General features: G+C 46.1%; 1 protein-coding gene across 3 annotated transcripts; it reads right to left on the bottom strand.

Annotated features, from left to right (window-relative positions):
* Window positions 1-569: 569 nt before the first annotated feature.
* On the bottom strand, window positions 570-24142 carry SEPTIN6 (septin 6). Of its 3 annotated transcripts, none has more exons than XM_008930686.4 (10): window positions 23942-24137; window positions 23089-23203; window positions 15791-15986; window positions 14461-14647; window positions 14068-14229; window positions 9974-10070; window positions 9546-9714; window positions 8918-9050; window positions 8060-8250; window positions 570-1086 (listed from the first exon to the last, which is right to left on the bottom strand). In XM_008930686.4, the coding sequence occupies exons 1-10, from the start codon at window positions 24017-24019 to the stop codon at window positions 1077-1079; spliced, it is 1338 nt and encodes a 445-aa protein (XP_008928934.2). In that variant the 5' UTR covers window positions 24020-24137; the 3' UTR covers window positions 570-1076. The 3 variants fall into 3 exon arrangements, with proteins under 3 accessions (XP_008928934.2, XP_008928933.2, XP_017926227.1); XM_008930685.4 differs by lacking the exon at window positions 570-1086 and adding an exon at window positions 1093-2535 and having other exon boundaries at window positions 23942-24142; XM_018070738.3 differs by lacking the exon at window positions 570-1086 and adding an exon at window positions 2542-3583 and having other exon boundaries at window positions 23942-24142.

Below are 24142 nucleotides of genomic sequence, written 5' to 3'. Positions count from 1 at the left end.
CCCTTCCCTTCCCTTCCCTTCTTCCCTTCTTCCCTTCCGTCTCTCCGCGGGTCCCGCCCTGCCCCCGGCGTTGCCGACCACCGTCCCCGCCGGGCTCTGACTCCCCTGTGACGGTCTGGAACTGCCCCGGCCCCGGCGGGAGCCCCGAACACAAACCACAGCAGGCGCGCTGGCTTTTCGTAATTTTTTATTTAAAATTGACATGAAAGTTAGAAAGGTCACAGGCGGAACAGTGCCGGTTCCTCGGTGTTTTGCCATGTAAATATACGCGGTGCAGTTCCATGTGTAAAAAGGGAAGGGGGCCGGGATGGGGAGGTGGCTCTGGAAGCATGCGGGGAGCGGGCAGGGCAGGACGGGGCTGGTCCGGCACTTCTGGACCAGCTCACAGGGTGCGGAGGGGCTGCTGTGATGGTTATACCAGCCCCCAGCACCGCCTCTCCCTCCTGGTACTGTCAGCTTTCCCTAACTTTAAAGAACAGGAGGAGGTGCAGTTAGGAAAAAGAAAGTACCACTTGACCCACGTCCACCAGGCTTGTTTAACAGGGTGGTGAGACACAGGAGGACACCAATGAAAACACACAGTTCTTACTTTATTTCTTTGATAAAATTAAATATTTTGTGGCTGCCAACAGAGTAAGTTGCACCATGTTCATATTTCCTTTGATTCTCGAATGCACGGTTTCCAAAACCAGTCAAACAATAGCATATTGAAAATATTCCTTAGGCTTCACACCTCAGGGAAGCCCACGACATTTATATTATTAAAGACAACATTAGAAAAAAAATATGCCCATAACAACGTTTGAAAATGTATTCGCTACATCATTAGTCCAAACATGACATTTCTGTCGCTCTTCAAAATCCCAGGTAACAATCAGTTCCCCCCATATCACCCTGTCTTGTCACACAAATTACAAGACACTTCAATTTTAGGTATCATGCAAGTCAGTAAAAGAGCTTCTTTCCAAGACACTAACACTGAAGATTTGTTCCCCCCTCCCCAGACATAAGACCCTTAAACTCTTCTAGAAGTGGCAGTCTTCTCCCTCAGACACAGTGCAGCTGGCGAAGACAGATTAAAAAAAGCTACAGAGAGAGAAAAGGGGAAAAAAAGAGAAAAAACCAGAAGATTAGCAAAAAAAGAGAAAGACACTCAAAAAGCAAGAAAAAGAGATGCAACATGAAAACAGCTGACAGAGGAGAGATGGCATCTCCTTGTGGCACCCTCAAGTACTTCAGAAACCACACATATAAAACCCCTTTTTTCTTTAAAGTCTTTTTAAAGACTTTGCATAACTTTAAATAACTTTCTAATAAGGCAAATGGTTAGGAAGAACAGTCAATGACCTGCAGTAAGGTAAAAAAAGCAACATTGGTTATTTAGCAGGTAATCTAGAAATCCTTGGCAGATTGATATTGACTGGTTTGGGGAGCAGGGTAACATGCAACAGTAGGGGAAGAAGTAAATATTCAAATTATTTTAACTTCCTAAAACCCCCCAAACGAACCACAAAGCAATCAAAGAGTTCTATGGGATATGAAACTGTGTTTATGGTGAAACAGAATACCTGAGAAAATACATTGCAATCAAGAGTTTGGACTGCCCTGACTGCTGGAAACGGAGGCCAGACCTTAGTGTGATCTGGGCAGCTGCTGCTGCGAGCAAGAGCTGGGCTGGCACTGTGCTGGAACTGCTCATGGGCCTTTGGCATCACCCAGAGCACTTCTCCAGGAAAACTCTGAGCAGCAGCTTGCACTAAAACAAGACCACCTATCAGGGCTAGGCCTGACATGAGCTTATCTCCTAAAAACCCAGGGTTTGGAGGGTTTTTGTTGAGGCTGTTTGGCAGCAATGCATCCTGATCTTTCAGCAGGGGCAGGACGTGTGGATTCACCCCCACACACAGAGCACTGAGCCCGCCCACAGCACGACTGAAGAATCAGGGTCACAACAAGGAACTCTGAAATGGAAATGAGGATTTACATGCTAGTCTTCAAGGAGCATGAACTAGCAACAGAAAAAAATAAAAGAAAATTTTAAAGGATAGATGAAGCCATGAAAATGACACCAAGTTTAAAGAGAAAAGAGTGCTTTATCTCTAAACTATGTGATAATTAAACTAAGGTGGTGTTGTCATTTTAACATCACCAATAAATACATTCAAACTGTGTTGTTATTTTGCCAGCAAAAATAACTCACAGAACTTATTTCCCTATCCCTTATCTATCTAGGTAGAGAGAGACCAGGAAAAAGGATAATCCATTAATTGTAGGGAAAAAAAGTATGGTAGGATTGGAAGTTGCAGCATCCGAAACCTTGTTAGCACTGATTTTACATTGTTTAATAAAAGCAATAACCATGAGTACATAGGAAAGACAGAATCACAACAAGGAGAGAGCAAGGGTAACACCCTGGAAAGGTCACAGCTGAAATGCTGTCACGTTTTATTAGACCCTCCGATTTAACAAGTAAATGAAGGTCCATTCCAGCCCATTGTATTCTGGGGTAATTACTCAGTACAGAGCCATGGGTTACTGTAAAAGAAGGGCAAAGAAAACAAAAAACAAAAGAAGTAAATGTTAACCAGAATTCACTGTCTGATGAACTCTTTATTTAAAAACAAAACTCAGCCAGAAATACACAGAGGAGACACCTGCAGGCAAACCACAGTTGCACTTGGCCAGAGTGAACTCCTGGCCCAGTGAGCAAAACACCCTCCTTTTTAGTGCAGATCTTGCAGTAAAAACAAGGCTTTTGCTGAATAGAAAATATGAAAAGCAACCTGCCAACATCTGTACACTTTTAAATGGATGCCAGCTAAAAAACATACAGGTTTTTGCATTAAAACCAGAAATTGCTGGAATCACTGAGAAGAAAGTCAAAGAAACAGCAACGTCTTTCTTCACAAACACTGATATGTACAGCAAGGTGTCCAGCTTTCCCTGAGATTGGATCCAGGATGTGCATCCAGGCCAGCACAATGAGAGGGAGACAAGGCAAGAGATCCTTCGTGACCCCTGCAGCATTCAGAGAACACTTAGTTGCAAACCATGGATCCAAATTTGAGAATTCCCCAAGCCTGAGGACCAGAGGTTTGGACTCAGGCCCATGCCTGTGAGGATGTCAAGTTTTGCAAAAAGTCCTTGAAAATTATATGAGTCACACAGGGCAGCACAGAGGGTAACAAGGGGTTAGGCACAGCAAATTAATAAGGAAGAGGGCAGCCAGTCTCTTGAGACAGCACATCCCACCCCATGGCAGCATCTGGGGTCCCACCACGGGAGGTAAATGCACCCCTCAAGCAGCCCTGGCACAGCACAGAGCAGGGACAAAGAGCTGAGCAACGGGAAGAGGGCACACACACAGGAGCACTGGGAATCAGCAACGAGCACCTCTGGGCAGCTCGAGTTCCTCACAGGGACAACCACAACAGCCCGGGGCTCTCACTTAAACCAGAGTTTAAGCACAGGGGGGAGCAATGGGCAAAGGTGAGCAAACAGGCACAATGGCACAGCCGCGTGTTAACCGGGGGTGGGGCATTCGCCTCTGGTGCGAAGGGAAAGGCTCTACAGGAAACCCGGACTGAAAATGAAAGAAAAAGGCAGGTTAATGGTTTTATGGATTAATGACAAAAAAAAAAAATCCAAAATAAAAATACGAATGTTTCCTAACACACACACACACACACAAAAAGAAATGCTGCTAAGTGTTAATGATGTTTAATTTGACTACAGAACATGCTTTATGCAGACACACACATGCATACACGCACACACTCAGCAGTGGGATGAACCAAATTTATTTTCTAAAACAATCCTCTCACAGTTTTGCAAGATACAGAACTCATCAACTGTGACTTGTTTGTATTCATGCAAAACAGTGGAGCCCTGCAATACTTTATGGATCAATATGGAGAGTGTTTTTTTGAATTCTGGGAAAGTACCATATATACATATTTAATTTAGCAACAACAAATGCTCATTGAAAAAGGCACTGTCTGCATTTGTGTAGCGGGAACAAAGAGCTTCATTTGATTCAAAGCCCGGCACACAACAGTGTACAGTTAAGAGGGCTGCCAAAAGCAATCCAAACCCAACAAAAATCAGCAATGTTCACTCTAACTGCACTTTAGCCGTGCCTTCGTACTCAGCACCAGAATGAACAGTTATTCCTTGAGCTTATTTTTTCACATTCAAAGTCTGATAAGGAGAGAATTGTTCTTTTCATTGTTTTGCAGTTACCGGTACATTGATTCAACTGGACAGCTCAAGACGACTGCAAGCTCCAGTTCGAGGCAGTGCAAGACCCTTCTGAAGCTCTTCTGTTAAGTGGAAGGTCCCATTTAAATTACATTGAAATGCCTCTCACTGACAGCGTAATGTTTACTTGCTTTTCCATTTCCCTTGGTGGAGCTAAGAGGGTAGGAATCCTGGAATCAGCTTTACCTATTTAAGGGCAGACCATAATTTAGTCTAGACAATTCAGGAGGGAATGTCAGTCTTAGCTTTGTCTGCAGGGAAGGGTGGACTCGAGGCTGAGTTTTCAGAGTGTTTTATAGTTTTATAGTTAAGTGCTGATGTTCCAACAGGTCACTTCTCTGAAAGGCCTGCACACCTCAGCCTCGGGTGCTCTAATCCTTGCCTTGGATAATGAGTATTGCTGCTCTGTCAAGAAGCAAGACATTCCTGTGGAAGCTTCCTTTTTCCTCTCACCAGAGAATCAACAACAAATTAAAAAGACTCAATTAAACACACTCAACCTAGCTGTAAGTAGACGACTGTCATTAGCAGTTTAACTAATAACCCTAATGAGGATGCTGCTCTCCTGCCAGGCAGGGTCATTTCTTATGTATCTGTGTTTAAATGACCCTTCCTTTTACAATAGATGTAGGCACTCTGCACTGCAGCCCTTGCTTAGGGCTGGCTTTGTTAACCCTTTCAGGCAGCCCTATCTGTTCCACAAGCCTGGCCATGACTTTGTGGCCACCTCACACCCCTGCTCACATGCAGGCAGAGACAGTGACAGTCACTGCAACTGGAGCAGAGCAGACTCACAGCATAACAGCCCTGACAGGGCTCTCCTGCAGTGGGAACTCTCCACACCTTGGCAAAACTCCTGAGGCACTTGGATGCCAGCCTTATTCAGGGGCTAAGTGCTCTCTGGCAGGCTTTCTGGACACAAGTTGAGCAAGCCCTCCTTCTACCTCTATCCTTACCCTGGCCATGGGCACACTTGGCACGGCTCCCAGGGGTGTGGGTCTGTGCCTGCCTGCTACAACTGAACAGACAATCCATGGGTGACCTGTTTGCCTCCTAAAAGTGTCATAAAGACTCTCAGTCTCTCTTCAGAGCCTTCATTACCTGCTAATGCTCAACCCATTATCCCTTGTGGTTTTGCACAACCAACTATAATCAGTCAGCAGGTGAACACTGGTTTGGTTACTCAGCAGTAGCTTTTTTAATGTTCCCTCACACACACACACACACACACACACACACATACACACAGAGAGTCTGGTGATTCTCTGGTGCCCTGGGACAAAGGAGAGCTCTAGGCTTGGCAGACTTTACTATCTGTTAGTATATGAAGAGGGGGATCTACCTTCACCTTCACTGTAACCACGAGTTAACACTACAACTTGGGAGGGGTGGGAGGGAAGGAGGAGAAAGGGAAGAAGTATTTACATGGATGGCTGGGCTGTATCATCAGCACCACATCTCCATAGCAATTGTTGCCATAGTATCAACATGGCCTGTGTGATTAAAGAATATAATTTATTTCTAAGGGAGATGGAATAAAGAGAACAGAGCCAACAAAGTGCTGGGAAGATTTAAAAGGAAAAGGACCTAATCCTTATTTTTTATGTTTCATATCCTAATACAAAGTCTCTGCATTTTACTTTGCAGAACCTTTGAAGACAATTACATCCCTTTTCTACAACTGCATATGTAGAGAGAAACTGGTAGAGCACATATTGTGAGGGTGAAAGCAGAGGAAGACAGAGATAATACTTATAGGCTTCTTTTACCCTTCCCTTTTGTAGGAAGGGTACTTGATCCCACTGTGAGGCTCTATTAGTTAATGACGCTTACCAGGACAATGTGCCTCATGCACCATGCAGCCAAACAGCAGCTAACTGTAAAACAGCACACAGGTAAAGAGCTAATGATGATGATAATGATGTCACAACAAAAACAACAAAAATAAACTAAGTCATGATTAGTGCAAATTACAGAGCTTAGGTTTAAAGGAGTCACCTGTGAAAGAAAAAGGCTAGTGTACTGCCAGACAGTAGTGAACTAGCTACAATTAAGCTACAGCTTGTGAAATTCATGGATTGTTGAGGAAAATTTATGATCTAAATACTGAAATGGATTATTAAGGACAACTGGAGAGGTTACAGAGCAAAGAAAGCAGCACCATTTCTAACACAGCCATTTTCCCGGAGGAGAGGAAAGCCCCCTACTATCTTCCCAAGCCGTACTGAAGCACTGACCCATCTCTGTCATGGAGTTTTCTGTGCCCTTAAATGACCAGGACAGTACCAAAGCTTTACCATATCAGTGTGCTTGGTGTCAAGGAGCTCTTCTGAGATCAGAAGCACTTCAAGGAACAAGAGTGTGACTCGGGCCACAGCAACTATTTGCTGATACTATAGGGCATCTTGTTTCCCTTTTCTGCACTCCTGACCCTGACTAATCTCAGGGCTGAAGTCTGCAGTCCTGAGTGACCAGATGTCTGAGAGCTATAAGCATGAAAGAACTCAGTTGTGTATTCCTTACACAGTCCAGGCTGGGGAGAGAAGTCTGCTCCTAGTCAGTCTCAGACTCCTCAGCATGAAAAGATACTAAAACCCCCTGAAGGTAATTCAAATGAGCAAATCAACATAGGCAGTGGAAAAAGGAACAGACTAGTGAGAAAAGGGTAATGCTAATTACTCATCAGAAAAGAATGTTGACATAGAAGCAGCTCCAGTTCAAAATTAAAAGACTAAACCAGGATCTCATTTTTGTTATTGGGTGTTTCTCTCCTGTCTCATTTGATTCCAAGCTTAACGGTCATGGGCTTTTTCTCTGACAAACAATGCTGTCAGCTCTTTGGGCACATCCCATATTGTCCAATTTAACAGCACTTCCTCATGTATTTGAGACTGCATAGTGCAGGCAAGATTTGCTCTGGATTTGCCCCAGGGACATGCAGAGGGGGGATTGTGGCAGTGGTACAAAACCAGACTCCTTTGTCTCTGCACCACTGTCTGTACACTCACCCAGGTGGCACAGTGCTTCATTTTGGGAAATGTACCCCAGTGGGAAGAACTGCTCAATGCTGGGAGAACTGGGAGCACTGTTTCACTGTACAGCTGGTTGCTCTTGATCAACTGCAGAGCTTCAAGAGCCCAGGCCCCTAAGAGGCACTGCCAAGATCCCAGGACCCTTACGAGGGGGTGGATCCTGAAACACCAGTCCCTGGCACAGGGAACCCCTGCTAAAGCCATGCAGTAACTCCCACTGCTTATGTGGAGGGCAAAAAGCTGATTTAGGACTGTAGAAGAATACTAGTGCTAACAAGGTGCTGTAACCTGTCCCCTCATTTTGCAGCCTTACATTTTGCAGGCTCCATAAGTCAAGACTTTTCACAGTCTGAGTTTTTTCCCAACCTGAACAAGTAAGAATCTAAGGCAGGACATGCTCCTCTCTGGGGGTAGAGGAACACCCCTGCTACCCACACCCTCGCCTTGGCAGCTAGCATGGTTCCACTTCATTACAAGCACTGACAGACCAGGGGAGGAGCAGGGAATCTAGGGGAATAAAAATAAGTTCATCCTCTCCCGTGCTGTCAGCAGGCAATGAGGGAGGTTAGCACTGCTCCCAGCTCTTCAGGATGACAGCTGAAGGTTAAACGCTTCCAGCTACTGCTCAGCCTTACTAGGCATTAGATCTGGCTGCAAACCTTCCCATGATAAGGACTGGCTATGTTGGAAGGGAGATATGAACACCCAGAAAATTAGTAAAGGAGAACCATTACCAAAAGGCAAATGCCACTGGGTTAGCAACTTACTTTTTCCTTTCCTTATCCCTTTTAAGAGTTTGCGATCCTCCAGCCTGCTGAGCCTGAGACTGAAGCAATTCAGCTGCTGTCTTCCTTTGTTTAAATGCATTTACTTCATCATCCAGAGACTTCTTCTTATCCTCTAGCTTCTTTTTTTCATCCTGATGTAATTTCTTCAGGCGATCAAACTTTTCATGCAGCTAAAGGGAAAGGAGAGAGGTGAGGAGGACCCAGCACTACCAGATACTCTGTGCACAGGAAAAGAGGAAGATGGAAGGATCCCTTGATACCTGAGCCTGCAAGTCTCTATTGGTCTCTACATAATTTCTAGCTCCTGAGCTGACAGTGCCTAGACAAGAGCAGGGAACAGTCTCCTTCCACAACAACTCACAAACCAGGCAGTGTTCTAGTGAGGCATCATTGTGCACACTAAGAACAGAGGATTGAGAGAGCATAATTGTAAAAAAATCCCTAATCCATTTCCAGGAGTCTCTTCCTTATTCCTCTTTAAAGGTCAGTAAATTAATGGATTTTTCACAATGCTAATGAAGTTGTATGGGTATCCTTTTTGTATAACAAGTTTATTCAGGGGCTGCTTCTCTCCTTGACTTTTGCCACGCTGCACCTCTCCATCAGAATCAAGTCTATGGCCCTTTCCTGGTGCAGTAAGCTGTACTCAGTAAACACTGTGATTCAGTTCTGTCCTACAGGATGAACACCTTAACATCCCCATCCAAGTTAAACCTTAGACTTCTTGATAAGAAAGTCCTAAACCCCACTTTGCAGAAAGTGCTTTGGCAGCAACTACCTACTTGGAAGTGAATCTATCACTCACAACCATGAAGAGACAAGTACTGCAGTCTTCACCTCTTTTTCAGCCTCCTTCAGCTCTGCTTCTTTCTCCTTGACCCTCTGGACAAACATCTGCCTCATTGCCTCTTCCTTTTTCTGCAGTTCCCCCAGAAACTCATTTCTTTTGGCTTCATAAGTTTCTTGTAAGCTAAAAAGAAAGGAAAGTCCAGTGATATCATTTGGAACAAACTCTGCTTCCTCTGACCTTCTGAAATCAGGCCCTCACTGTGAATATTGCTTGAACACAACACATTTGCTACTCACTCACCCACGTGTGCCCGAGGTCTTTTTTTGTCCAATAATTTTTGGGGTCTGTTACACTTTTCTGTATGCTGAATGTTGGGCAATTCAAAGAAACCCACCGGCAACAAACACTAGCTCAGAGGAACACTGCTGTGTCTCTGCAGCACAGATATTTCTCCTCTTATACTTGCAGTTTCAGTCAGTCCTGCACATGCTCCCCGTGTTTTCACCCTCTCTCACTCAGCCAGTACCTTTGCTGAATTGGATTTATCAGACCTGGCAGGTTTTCTTGCTGCATTGGTTCTTTCCATGCTCTCCCAAGGACACGCACACTTACACAAGCACGCGGCACATCCAGCAATGCCTCTCTGAGGCTCTCCTGTCTCCTCTAGGATCTCACCTGAAGGGTTTGCTGTCTGGATCAGTGTCCTTGAACCCCATCTCTTCCAGTTTGCACCGCCGGTACAGCTCGTAGTGGCGGGTGTGGGTCTGCTCACGAAGGTCCTCCATGTTCACGCGGATCAGCATCTCCCGCAGCTTCACGAAGTCACAGTGAGCTTCATTCTCCACTGGAAGAAGACACGGTAAGCACTAAGGTGGGGACAGAAACAAAGATCTCTTCCCATATTCCCCACTTGTCTACTCCTCCAGCAGGTTTAACAGCCCTTTGGAGCAGAGCAAACTGTCGCTATAGGCCTGACACAAGGATTTAGCAAAGGATAATTCCCCATGAGATAATAAAGTCCAGCAGGCCTTTCCTCCTTTTACAAGAGCCCACTTGCATACATGTCACCATTCATGCCATGAAAATCCCAGGGCTCAACTCACCCTGCACTGTGCCCCAGGGGTACTGACGAGCTTTCATCATTTTGTTTCCTATTTTCAGCTCCTCCGTGCTCCCGATCACTGCAAATGGCAAGTGGGCCTGGAACACATTTCATGATACCCACATTAGTCCCTCTCACACCTGGCTGACCTGCCAGCACACAGAGATTAGCACAGCCACTGAGCAGAACAGTCATTACGCACACGCTAATCTCAGGGAGTCTAGTCACTGGCCACTAGCCCAAGACAAAGGGGGAGCAGGGTGGGTCCTTTTTGGAAACCTTGTTAGTGCTACCACTCTATATCCTCTACCTGGCTGATCCTCCCAGCCACAGGGTCTCAGGTGAGATGAGCCAGTCAAGACTGGCATCAGAATGCCAGCTCGAACAATGTGCTGCGCGGCGCTGACTGCGGTGCTGTCCCGGGGCTGCCGTGGCTGAGGAGAACATCTGCACAAGCACAGAAGCAGTAAGAGGTCTTGGAGCCTTCTTGGTTTTTTATCCCCCCTCCACTCCCTTGGCTCACACTGGAGCACAAGACTCCTTGCTCCATCGGATCATGAGATAGAAGTCCATCCTTCACCCCCAGAGAACAGCTCCTTCCTCCCCGCTTGCTTCAGCCCTGGTGAGGAAGGGCTGAATGTGTCCCTGCACAGGGTCAGCCTCCATGGCCACGTGTGCCCCAAGGTGTGCCCCAGGCTGAGCTGGGAATGACTCTGCATTCCCTGGGGCTCACAAGAGAGATGTGCTTTTCAGAAATTCAGAAATCAAAACCAGTCATTTCTCAGTAAAGACAGTCTCTGAAGAATGCGAAGAGATTTGCCCAGTGCAAGCTCAGCAAAACTGGAAAAGAAACACTCCCAGCACTTATCTAAGCTCTGAAGACCTCACCTTACAGTCCCCTCATTCCCCAGACTCAGGCAGCCGGGCAAACCCCCAACACTGCCATCATACTTTGCTGCACTTTTCTGTGGCGCAGTAAGTGAGATTTGTCCACACCTCCACTTGCTCTTGGGAACAATACTGTGCATTCTGCCAAGCTGCAAAGAAGTCCAGTGCAAAGTTTCAGCACTTTAAAAATGAGAGTTCCAGCTCCCTGCACCAAGCCCTTCTGCTGAGTTTCGTGCAGTGACATTTGCTAGAGAGCTTTTAAAGTGTGCTGAGTTCTGGGCAGTTGAAAGGGGCCCAGGAAACCAACCACGTGGAAGATCAGTGACCCTGGATTGCTCTCAAGAACAGGCAAGAGAATTCCATAGCTTATCTGAAAACTTGGACAAGTTCATGACAGTTGATACAAGCAAAAGATTTCACAGATTATGTTTTCTGCTCTCAGAGTGTGGCTCATAGAGTCAAACTGTAAATACAGCAAAACTGCCAGCAAGCACTCACACAGATGGGTTCTTCCACTTGTATTGCTCAGCCTCCCAGCTCTCACATGGGACACACAGAATAAGTGGGGCTAGTGGTCAGCCTGATGGGGCACCAGAGGTGCCTACTTCTCTCCTCTTCACATCCTGCTGCTTCTGAGGGAGAGCTTCCGGACTTCCCTGTTGGCTTCTTCGGACTGTCCATGAGGAGCATCCCATGACTGGCTTCTCCCACAGCTGTTAATGCTTTTTGTTCACTTTGTATCCAGGCTTCTGGGAGAGCAAAGTAAGGGGATTTTCCAATGGACAAAGCAAGCAATAGGAACAAGAGGAGAAGCCTGAGGCAGTGGCAGATACACTGTGCTATGGCCACACAGGCACAGCCTGAACCTCGGCCATCAATGGACCTGGTTACCCTCAACAGCAGAGACTCTTCCTCCACAGGCACCAACTGTCCAGTTGCTGTCTTTGCCAGGGAGAAAGTGCTGGTGATTCCCTTTTTCCATTAGCAAAGGAAGTTCCCAGCTCCCACCATGTGGGACAGCTCACACAGCTGCATGTGATCTCATTTAACTAGCAGGTGCAGGGAGAATATTTTTTTCAGTAATTAGACTAACTAATTCAAAATGGAAAAGCCATCAGGGAGTTGAAAGAACAGGAGAGCTTGTTTTTCTGATTTGATTTCATGCAAGAATAAAATCTAGATGGGAAGAGACCTAATGAATTTGGACAGTGTCTTCTCTGAACTTGTATATATATACTTTATGGGAAAAAAGTAACTGATCCAGAGAAGTTGATGGTCAGCAAGAAGCACTACTTAATTATGAAAACTACATTTATAACCCTTCAAAGATGTTGATCTGTAACAGGCAAAGACAATTAAGCTTTCTGTAGAGGAGTACAAACACAAGGTTAAGGCAACCTATTTAAATCAAAGTTCCCCATTCCTCAATTTTAAACATGACTAAAACTGGCAATTTAAGTTGTCAACCTAAATCAACCCATCCTGGCTCTTTTAATGGTCTCAGTCCCTCCACAAGCTCATCCCCTGCCCTGAAGCATAAGCAGATTTGTCTTATGTTGCTAATAAAATCACTATTTGGATACAAGTTTTCCAGGCCTGCAAAATTGCCTTGATCAGATTCAGATTCTGGCCTGCTTAGTTCCCATAAACCTGGTAATTCTGACTGATATGATTTCAATGGAGGATTAAAGAGCTGATCTCTCTGTGAGCAACTGACACAACCCAAAATGTCTACATTGCCCCAGACAGCAACTCCCTCCCAGGGAACATGTGAATGGCTAAAAGGAAAGACGAGCAGAGAAGGGCTGAGAGGGAAGGACTTCTCCCTTTATCATCACACCTCTGGTTCCTTGAGGATGGAGTGATGTTGCATTTTGCTTCCAGCAGTAACTCTATTCTTACACAGTGAGAGCATTAAGCACTAAAAAAGATACCATCACAAAACCACTCTGACCAGGAAACCACCACTGACATCAGGACAAACCTTATATTTCTTTTAGGCCTCTCCAGAATACTCTTTAATATTAGATCAAGAGGTGACACAAAAGCACATCAGGTAGACCTGTACTACATCAACAGCAGTGAAGCAACTTCCCCTACTTGCTTTCCTGTAAAAGGCCTTCTGTAAAACGGGACCATGGTCAGGATGCACTGCCAGAGGGGCCAAGGGACAGTTTGCTCCCTCTTCAAGGAACCACAGACAGGCACCCACCATGCTGTGCAGGCCAGAGCCAGAATGAGCACTTGCAGGCACCTTAAGGCATGTCTGGACCAAGCTGTGTATTGGTTTTCACACACTGCTGGTTAACCTGTGCAACTCCTTGCCACCAGATCCTGGAAATTTACTGGTGGCAGGACATCATGGCAGGACATGGGACAGAAATACAGAGAAACTCTTGAGCTAACAGTGTTAGACACCAGAGAAAGTTGTACACACTCCCTCTCTTCTTGTGTACTCCCAAAGTGACCAAAAGCAGAAGAGAAGGGCCACTGGGCTGCCTGGGCCTCTGGTCCCACCCTTGTGTTTTATTTCTCACATCACTGTTCCAATCAGCCTCGTTGCACTCCCTGTCCACCCATTCTGGCCAACAGCAACAGAGCCAAAAGGCCAAACCAGACCATGACCTAGCTAAGAACCTGGATCAATAATAAAACAGGAATTCAATGCAGACAAGAGTCCCAGAGCTGGCCAGGTGAAGGGGCTCTGCTGCAAAGACAGCCATAGGCAAGAGGAGACATCCATAGAGGCAGGACTTTCCAGGAAACACCAGTCCAGGAGAGCAGAACTGTTTGTTGAGAAGAACACAGGGTGAGGAGCAGAGGTGCATGTGTGCAGACAGTCTGCCCCTCACACCAGACAGGTAACACTCATCTTATTAATCCATAACCCAGGACTGTCCTTGCCCTGCACAGCCAGGCCTCACTGTCTGTCTAGCTTCCTACATGTCCCTCAACAGACATGCATGAGGACAAGGAGGGGGTTAAAAGTCTGTTTTCTGAATAGAAAAGCCCACCAGAGAGTCAGTAGCCAACCACAAGGCTCTGCTAGTCTAGGATGACCCTACAAGGAGGGGATCTCTGTGAAATCCTGTTTTTAAGACACAAAATAAAAAGGGAAAGCAGATTTAAGAAACACCCCAATATGGCCCACCAACCCCTATGCTGACAGTGCTGTTCTATGAGAGGAGGAAGCACCCAGTCACTTACATTCATTGTCCCATTTATCTCTGCCACCGATTCATCATCTGTTGGGAACTGGTAGATCTGAACCCCGTTACTGACCAGTTCACTTGTGATTTTAATTTTAAACTTGGTCAGCTCACTCTTGGAAATGGCATCAGATTTGGCAATGATGGGAATGATGTTCACCTAGAAAAGAACAGAGGAACAAAGTAATCAACTTTGCTCCAGGGAGTTTTTCCAAGTCTGCAAAACAACCTTCAAAAAATTGTAAGCGATCAATAAATCTACAGGATTTATCTGCCAAGCCAGTCACTTCCACCAGAAGGGCTATTCAAGGTGGGGAAATGCTCTGGAAAAGCAGCAGCCTTTCCACCATGCAAACAGCAAGCCTGTCCCATAAGAGTTAAACGTGCCCACCTTGCTGTCGAGCTTCTTCATTGTTACCAAGTCCAGGGATTTCAGCGAGTGTCCCGTCGGAGCAATGAAGTACAAGCAGGCGTGGATGCGGGTGTCATGGTAGTTGTGCAGGACCCTTCTTATCTTCAGTTCTTCTTGCAAGTAGGCTTCAAACTGAGCATCAATGAACTCAACGATGGGCTTATAGCTTTGGTGAAAGGAACACAAAAAAAAGCTATACATCTCACAGTCGGAGAGAAAAACAGACAGTGCTCCTTTGCTTGCTTTTAAGAAACAAGCTGCTTGTTAGAATTCACTTCCTGAGACCAATTCTCTCCATCTCCCTTCCTCTCCACCCACAACAAATTTTAGAGTTACACTACTGACACGGAGATGTGGTCCTACATCAGACTCTAGCAGCCTGTTTGTCAAAACACAGTACTGAGATTCAGCAGAGGACAGGAGACACATCATCCTCTCCAGGGAAAGAGGACTCTCGTACTTTGAAATATGAGGGTGAGAGACTTTCTAAAGCAAGGATCATGTAGACTCATTTGCAGCAGTGTGTAACCCTTGCTTGCACTCAGGGGTTGAATGGTTTGCTGCTCTCACAGCCCTGAGTCCTGCTGGTGGAAGATACAGCTCCATTCAGTACTACCTTTGCCCAGTGCTCTGGGCAGGAAATTCCTGTAGCACCCTTCCAAGGCCTTCTGAAATACAGAGCCTTTCAGACTCATAACATAAAGGACATCAGTGCATCTTAAACACAGCTTAAAAAAAAACACCTAACAGACCCACAACAAAGCAAACCCCATCAGCAATGTCTCTGTGAAGATGCACCTTGGAGACTGCCTGCTGGAACTGCACATCCCTTAACCACCACAGTCCAGCCATGCTGGGATGTGAGCTGCCAGACACACTTCCCCTGGGTATCTCACTGCACATTTATCGTGCTTCCTTTGGCAACACAGAGAAGTGGGTATTAAGCCAAGTGGTCACTAGACCACACAGGTGGTTTGGTTGGCAGCTTGTGGTCAGCACAGCCAAAACAAACCCAGATGCTGCCCTGGAGCATTCCACTCTCCCCACCAGATGAATTTGGGCAGAAGGCTGCCAGCAGGGCAGATATTACTTTGACAGTGTAAGAAAAGCTGTCTCATAGCCAAAGCAGTGCTGACACTCCACAGCCTCTGTCCTCTCTTCTACCTGTCCCATCACAAAGAGATGACAAGGACAACCCATAAGAAAGAAGCAGGAAAAGTGTACAAGGCAGTCTGGCCCACCTAGGGCACAGGGAGAGACCTTGCATGAACAACTAGGTCATGATATAGCCTCTCTCCCCCACACTCACCTGTCCTCTTTGTTGATCTGATCCCCAAAGCCCACTGTGCTCACAATAGTCAGTTTGAGGTTGACATTGCTCTCCTGCAGGTCGTAGGTACTGGATTTCAGCTGAACCCCGGGCTGTGAGTGAGATGCTGGGTCACCTTCAAACTTGGTGTTGAAAAGGGTGTCCATGAGGGTGGACTTACCAAGGCCAGTTTCCCCTGTTGGAAAAAAAGAGAGTTGAAATGTTCAGTTGAATATTAATATGGCTTGGCCTTTCAGCTTCCAACCATTAACAGGGGTGAAATTGTAGCAGATGAAAGCAGATCTCATGCTCCCAAGGGAGCGTCTGGTAAACAGAAAGCCATGAACAATGGGAGGTCTGTATTCTGGGCAAATTACATTTCACAGTCTAATGGCCATTAATATCGTTAGAAAATAGAGATGAAAAGAAAGAGGTGAAAAGGCGAAGGGGAAAGCATCATTCAGATCCTGCATAAACCCACAGCTACACTACAGAAGATGCTGTTTTCATTAAAAAGGGGGGGGGGATGGGGCTTACTGCCATTTCCAAAAAAAGCTGCTCCAGATCAATATGTGTTTAATAAGCAGCCACAGAAGCAGTCTCCTACTGTGCAGAAACCCTGAGAATTGGTTCTAGTCCTACAGCAAGTTGTGCAGTGGGTTTCTACTCACAACAGCTTGAGTTGGGGAATCAGCCTTCTAGACTGGGAGAGGGCATTTTTGGTAGTATCTGGTTTCCATATCTTAGGAGCTACACAAGCTATACAATATTCCAAAATCTGCTTCCAAACTTTCTGCAGCACTGAACTGTTACTTGGATCCCCTCTATCAACAGGTAACTATTTCACTGACTGGAAGGAAGAGAGAAATCCCAGAGACTAGTCTTAAATTTGTTTTAGATACATCCCAAGAAGAATAAAACAAATCCCTCTGTGCCTGCATTCCACAGGGCAGCCTCCCTTGCCAAGCTCTGAGAACGGAGCCAGGTCTCTGAGCTCAAAGGATCTGACTTCCTATGCAGTCTGGTTTGTTGCCCTGTGAGGGCTGTTGTGTTTTGGAGAAACAACAATTTCTGAGCTGCCCGGCTGACTTTTGCAGAAACTTCAGGAGCCGGCTGAACCCCACCCGCTGCGGGAGCACAGGGAGGCTGCGTCTGGCTGCAGCAGCCTTTCCCTCCTTCCCCCAGCCCTCAGCTCCCAACCAAAACAACTTCATCCCTTTCCTACTTTGCTCAGAATAAAAGAGCTTCTTATTTTTGTAAGTTTAGAGCTCTGCAACAGATCCAAACTTGCATGAAATGCCCAATTCAACAAGGGGAAACTCCTCCCCATCCTCCCCCTTCCAAATGTCCAAATCTCCAAGCCTCACCCCTTCAAGCAGGCAAATTCCTCTCTTGACCACAGAAAGGATTTCTCTCACTCAGGGCTGAACTACAAGATAGGCAGGGCAAGGCAAACATAGATTCATAAAATCACAGAATGGTTTGCGTTGGAAGGGACCTTAAAGATCACCCAGTTCCAACGCCCAAATCCCCTGCTCTGGGAACTGAGCTTCTCTGATTGCCAGGATCACATATCAAATACCTTTCCAGAGGCAGCAAGATTCATTAACATTTCAAAGTCAGCATACACCCTGAGCTGCCTGGGAGCCAGCTGAGAGCTTGTGCTCCATCACCAAGGGATGCCACATATGGCCAGAGCAGCCACCAGTCCAGTTGCTTTTTGCATCAATCCCATTTGCAATCTGAAGGGGGGAAGAGGGAGTCAGCACCAGGAGCTGGTGTGGTTGCAGTCCCTTGTGCTATGTCAGTGCATCAGCTGTGCCTAAAACACTGCTGACCAGAGCAAGGCAGGGGGACCTAGCAAAGCACAACGTTACCTCTGTCGCTGGAAAAATAAGCTGGTCCAGCAAGTCCTTCATCAACTTGGAATCTCATTGCCTGGACTTCTCAGGTACCATTTGCCCCCAAAAGGCAGCAGGTGCACAAAGTGCAGCAGACCAGAGCATCGCCACAGTTTGGACAGGGATTTTGAGAGTTAACAGCAGACAGCCTGTAGGACCTGCCAGGCCTTTCTCAGGGATTCCAGGAAAACGGCAGTGTAAAAAAAAGACAAAAATCTAAACAGCCTGAGAAGGCTGCAGCATTTCCAGAGCCCCTGCCAAGGGATGGGTGGGACAGAGCAGCGAGCTGGCTGCTCGCCTGTGAATGCCAGGAACCCTGGATGGGACATCTCAGAGCTGGGGAGTCCATCAGCCCTGGGGTGTGGGACCATCATCCACACACCAGCCTGCAAAGCCTCCTCCTATGCCGTTGCCTCACAGTCTGGAAGGCCCTGGAGCAGGGTCAGATCCAGCAGTCTGTTCCCAAGCCTGCAGGGCTGCAGGACAGGGTGACAGGGGAGGAGCAGTGGTGACCAGGGCAGGGAGCTGCTCCCTGCAGCGGATACACAGATCATGTGTAACCCACACTGACTTCCAGGCAGACAAAATACCCTGTAAATCACCTCTGGTTTCTGCCTCCCTCCTTCTTTTGGGCAAAAGATGTTCATGTGAGGCCAAGACTATTGTTTAAGCACATCCTGAACCTGTTAATCATTGCCTACTTTAAATCAATCTAATGTGCTGCTTCCAGCAGGAAGGACTTTAATGTCAGAGGGGCCAGGTCAAGTGCCTAAGAGATGCAGGACATGCTTTTATATTCTATTTCATGACACCTACACAGGGCCAGCAAAGGCAACTCTGAATTCAAACACTAAGTTTTTTCTTTTGGAAGGGTAAGATCTGAACTGGTAAGTCATTTTTCCATAGGTGGGAGCTGACCATCCAAACACCTACAACTTCACATTTAAAACACAAAACACTCAGCCACTAACACAGCATGTAAAACGTGAAGTCTGCACACCAAGAATTACATTGAGCCAGCAGATACCCCCGCCCCTGAGCTGTGTGACCCCACTGACATGGCACAGCATTAAAGCCTGCCAGGGAAGAGGACAGTGGAGAAGAGAGGAAAGACTGTCTCAGCTGAAAGAAACACGATGTTAACACTGACAAAGTGACATGAGATGGCAAAAGACTGAAGATGCTAATAAAGTTTTTCATTGTGTTAAATATGAGGAGTGTTACTCTGAAGGCCAAAACGACAGAAGAGAGGATTTCTGAATCTCCTGGGAATTTCTGCCTCGCACAGAGGCAACTTTCTGCTGGCTGGAAGATGTGAATGGTGCCAACTGCTACTTGTAAGGACAGGAGTCCAGATGGAACAGATGGCCTGATGAAAAGGACAAAGTGGTGCGTGCTTGTTCCAGCCAACAGCACTGGAATCATCTCCAAAAAGCAGAAATGATGAATGGGGATTAAGAGGCAGAATTACTGTGAAAAAAGCAGCGGTGTACACAGACCGAGTGAGAGGCATCCTTGGCAGGGGGATTATTTCCTGATGTCAGGCTTATGGGCACACGTGATTTGATCTCCAAAACCGTACTTAGGGGTTATGCAACTAGGCAGTGGTCTGCTCTCCCGAAACAGGGCTGACAAAAGAGGACAGGGCACAGAGGGTGACCTTTACTGGTAGACTTCTACACCAGGAAGCTCTGACAGCTACTGAGAAGCTGTAGTGTTGTGCCTTTCATCATGGGATGGAGGTTTGCTGCTAAGACCCACGATTTTCAGAGACATTAAAAAACAAATAAAAATGGCAACAGACACCACACCAGGTTCTGGACACACAGCAGCCCTACAGCAGTGCCCAGAAAGCACCACCCACTCTTAATGCCCACAGTAGGCTGTCAGGCAAGAGTCACTGTGCTGGGCTCCCCACACCTCCTCTCGTTCTGAGATGTGCCCTCTGGTCCAGCTGCACATGCACACGGTGTCTTCAGTGCTCTATGGAAATGGTTCATCAAATCCCACATTGATGGAGCAGCAGCATCACTTGCAAAACTACAGCTGGGACAAGCTCCCAGCTTCCCAAATCAATACAGGTATCTTTGTGGTGAATGAATCTTCATGGCTTCTTCCTTCCACAGAAATTTTGGCATCCTAAGCACCCTGCAGCAGTAAGCTGAATTATACACCACAAAAGCTGTACCTCCTTTTTTTTGTAGCTGGAGATTTAATTTGCTTTTCCCTAGGATGTGATAAGTGAAACAACAAGCAACTGCTCACTGGCCCCCTTCTCCACATCACTCGGGATTTAAGAGGCCCCAATCATATGATCTTCATTCAATTCTGTGGGAGGACAGAGAAGTCCTTGCAGTATTTCCCTGTTCAAAGGCATAGAACAGCTTTCAGAAGAGCACCCTTTCATGAGAGAGCAGCACCTGGCCTTCACAAGAGTAACAACCGTGCCTCCAGATATCAAACAGTTCAAGTTTAAAGAAAATGTATCCACATGCACAGCCTTTTCATGTGTAGAAATGGGAGCTAATCCAATGTAGCAGGTTTGTTGAGACAAGCCCTGAGGCAGCTCAGCCTGATAAGGGCATCTCTCAAGGAGACAGGAAAAAATAGCTCGTTTCATCTGACAGGTGTACAGAGACACCACACAATTCACCCACTGCAGGGCAGAGGCTGGGCTGTGGAGGCAAGAGGAGCAACATCAGCTCACAAAAGATGCTGAAGCATCTGAGAGGACCACCCAGCTCCCACCATCCATCCCAGGGGACCAGCGGCGAGGGGGCAGGAGAGGGCTGAGGAGACAGATGGCTTTTTGGTTGGAGAAACCCTGCTATCTCCTCAGCTGGTTGCACCAGTGACCATAAAAACAACCACAGGGTAACTTCCAGGCTGTACAGCTCATCACCCCAGAGAGCTGCCTGCTGGAGAACAGGGAAACCTGTGCACATCCCTCCCTCCTCCAGCTGGTGAGAGCTCCCACACACCACGGGGCTCAGTCGTTTGGAGTGACAGACTTCAAGCAGTCTTGGTACAACCCTTGGGGAAAGTGAAGGTATTTCTACTTAAATAGCCATTTTTCATTGCACTGGATAGGCCAGTTAGAACAAGTTCCCTAAGAGAAGAAGCAGGAAAATCCTGCTTATAACGGGATACTAGTCTAATGCAACTGTAATCTACCCTGGCCAAAACTGAGCAAGTTTACATTAAAAACCTATATATATTCCTCTTTTATTTCCCCCATCTCACTGAGAAATACAGTCAGCACAGAAAGTTTCAGCCATTAAATACCTCTTCAGCCTTTGTACTGAACTAAGAGGCAACTAACAATTTATCACAGAAGCTTTAGGAAGAAAATGATTGTGCTGAGGAATAAAAGATCAGAGAAACCATCCACAACCCCTAACTTCTTATGAGAGGTTTTCTCATTTATTCTATCTTTGGCTTTAGTCTCAAAGGGGAGACAGCTTTCAGCATGAGAAGAGCTAAAAATTGCTCCACTCTGGACGTGCTGCTGAGAGTCATTTTTGATGCTTTCCTTGGCTTCTCCACCAGGAGCTGGAGGGATCGGTGGCTCAGATCCAATATGATGCAGAGTAAAATTGCCATTGGATTTTTCCTCCAACAGATGCCACACACATCTGAAAAATGGGAGGCAATGAAGTGCCCTTCTGTCATGCTTAGTGGCCTGTCTATGGGATCAGTTCATCTAGTCCTTTTATTTGCTCCAATCCTCATTTTCTCCCTCTTCTTTCAATTTTTCACCCCAAACTCCTGCTGTCCAAGTGAGATCCAACAGAACAAATGACAGACAAACTGAGAATTTTTGGGTTTTTTCTCCAGGATGTTTAAGAGTTTAACTCTGTTTCCACAAGTTAACAGAGACACCAGACAACTCTTAAAAACCACTTTAAAGCCTGGCCTCCTCAACTCTAGATTTGTGGACCTTTTTCTAATTAAGTTTATTAATTTTTTTCTATAAAGTTTCTTTATTTCAGGATTGACTGTGTTATTACTATTCATAAAAGACTGACATTAATAACTAATGCACATTGATCTTGGTGTGTCCTTGTCATTCAGATCGACAAGGGATTAATGTATTCCATTTCTGTCCTCCAAAGAGGAAAGCAGAGGCATTCAACTCTTCTCCACACATCAAAGTGAACATATAACCACAGGAGGCACTCCCTGCTACACCTAAAACTTGTAAAAAAAAACACTGCAGCTCTGCAAGTGGAAAAGAAAACTCTTCAAGGCTTCAGTCTTGGGGCCAGGAGTTTCACTAGGTCATATCACATTCACGTACCGTGGAAATCACCAGCGACTCAGCCTGACAGTGACCTCCATTTGTCAGCAAAGTTTATCATCTCACAGGAATGCCCTTGTACAGAAAATTTTCTTCTCAGCTCCATTTAACAGGGCTCAGCTCCCCTCTCCTCGCTCCACTACTCTTGTTTCAGACTTAACCCTGTCCTGGGCAAACACCAGGTCCATACCAAGAGTTGCATCTCTCATGGGAGGGGACAGAAAAGCTCTGTGTGCATGCAGAGCTGACCACCAGCATGCAGAGCTACCCCAAGAGGTATCCACAGCTGCTTCTCTTCCCTCTGTCACACCAGGCACAGCTGGGATCATCTGCAGACTCATCTCAGGGCTTACCCTGAGCAGCCATGGCCACACAATAACCTCCTGCTCCCCAGAGGCAGGGGATCAGCATCAGTAAAACAATCAGACAATTATTAATTCCCTATTATTAATTTCCTTATCCACATTGCCAAATCACTCTATCAAAGTCATACAGGGTTTTTACTTCTGCCTCCAAGGAGGGACTATTTGGGATCCTAACCCTGGGAAGACCTGTGAGACGGGATGCAGGGACTGACACCAAGTCCTGCTACAGTGCCAGGCCCCAGCTGTGATCCACACATGGCATCTTGGATAATCGTCTGACCAGTTAAGGCTTGGCTAGACACAATTTTAATTCAAGTATGCACAGAAGGGAGGAGAAGAAAATAGCTTTTAGTGATTTAAGAGGCGACGACTAGTATTTTGTCAAAATAATTATAATAATAATTCAATACCTAGCCAGACAAGACCTCAGAACAAAGTACTCTGGCATGAGTACCTATTTTCTTTTAAAAATGTGAAATTCAAACATACTAGGAAAATAAAGATCATAATAACAGTCTGTGATTTTAGGCATTTTATTTCACTGCTTGGTAGAAAGCCATACTGCAGAACACCAGCGGGGATTTCCCAGAGCACCAGTAAATCTTGTTACTGAAAATAGAACAGTTGGGGAAATTTAAATCAAAGCTACCTTGTTAACGCTGTCACTGACAAGCTACATCCAGCTGCAGAGAACTTTTCAGCAAGAGAACTTCCCAAAATGGAAATACTCACCCACACACAGGATGTTGAAACAAAACCCATGATTAACTGACTTATTAACCAGCTGGTCAGGCAAACTGTCAAATCCTACGTGTCCAGAGAGTGGGACAGTACGACAGCCTTCACCCTGAAATACAATGAAAGAGTTGTGTCATTTTCAAGCAAAATACACTGCTCTGTCTATTCTCTAAGACCTCCCAAGCAGAATCAACTGCACAGTCCAAGCAGATTTGCAGGGATGCTGTCAATCATGTCAGCGTGCTTCCCTCTTCCCCAAAACAAACCCAGGCGGCACAAATAGCACGTTTCATTTGGCACACATCTGAAGGTAGCCCTGTCAGAAAAATACTAAACTTTGCAAAACACGTACCCAAACACAGCTGCTGAAATAAAGAGGCAGCAAAACACTTGTTTCTTGAGGAAATACATAGAAACTCAAGTCTCATACTGAAAACAAAAAGAATCTCCGGTGCAAAGGAGAGTATTAATGACACTTCCTCCTATAAGCCTATTACAATTCATTTTATGTGAATTGGAACTCACATGTAATTCCCATTCACAGCTGCAATTACAGAAACTAGCTAGAACAGTTAGGAAAACTGTACCTACATCTAGTAACTGAACAAATGGACCTACATCTAGTAACTGAGCAACCCAAACACATTGTCTCTGCAAAGCTCAATTGCTGCAGCACAGAAACAGCAGAGAATACAAGCTCCAAGCTATCAAACACAGCAATATCTTCTGTACTGTTGTGAAGATGAAAATCTCAGACTGCAAAGAGGAGTCTGTCCAAATCTGTAAAACAGCCACTGGCACCTGAAAATCAGGGATCACTGAAAGAAGCTGCAAGGGAGATGCTCACATAGGCAGGTGGCCAGACCATGCAAGGCATCAGGTCTTCTCCAGCTCCAAGTGTTCCTATCCGAGCTTCAGAGCACATCTTTGAAAGCCAGGAACCAAACAGGAAAACACAAACTGAGAAAACGTGTCCAGAACTCAGCTGCTCATAAATCCACTGCCCTATCAGAAGGGAGCCTGCACGAGGGTTTGGGAGTGGGGGTAC

The sequence above is a fragment of the Manacus vitellinus genome, unplaced genomic scaffold, assembly GCF_001715985.3.
Source record: "Manacus vitellinus isolate BGI_N305 unplaced genomic scaffold, ASM171598v3 scaffold_19_pilon, whole genome shotgun sequence".
Taxonomy (NCBI): Eukaryota; Metazoa; Chordata; class Aves; order Passeriformes; family Pipridae; genus Manacus; species Manacus vitellinus.
The sequence above is the reverse complement of the archived record's forward strand: the minus strand, read 5'-3'. Positions and strand labels throughout refer to the sequence as shown.

Excerpts from the sequence above, each read along its gene's own strand:
- SEPTIN6 (XM_008930685.4), bottom strand. The coding sequence starts at position 24,019 with ATGTGCTCTGAAGCTCGGATAGGAACACTTGGAGCTGGAGAAGACCTG. Across the intron at positions 14,230-14,460 it reads TGAAGAAGCTCGACAGCAAG|GTGAACATCATTCCCATCAT; the intron begins GTGGGCACGTTT and ends GTTCTTTTCTAG. Across the intron at positions 10,071-14,067 it reads AGATAAATGGGACAATGAAT|GCCCACTTGCCATTTGCAGT; the intron begins GTAAGTGACTGG and ends AATGTGTTCCAG.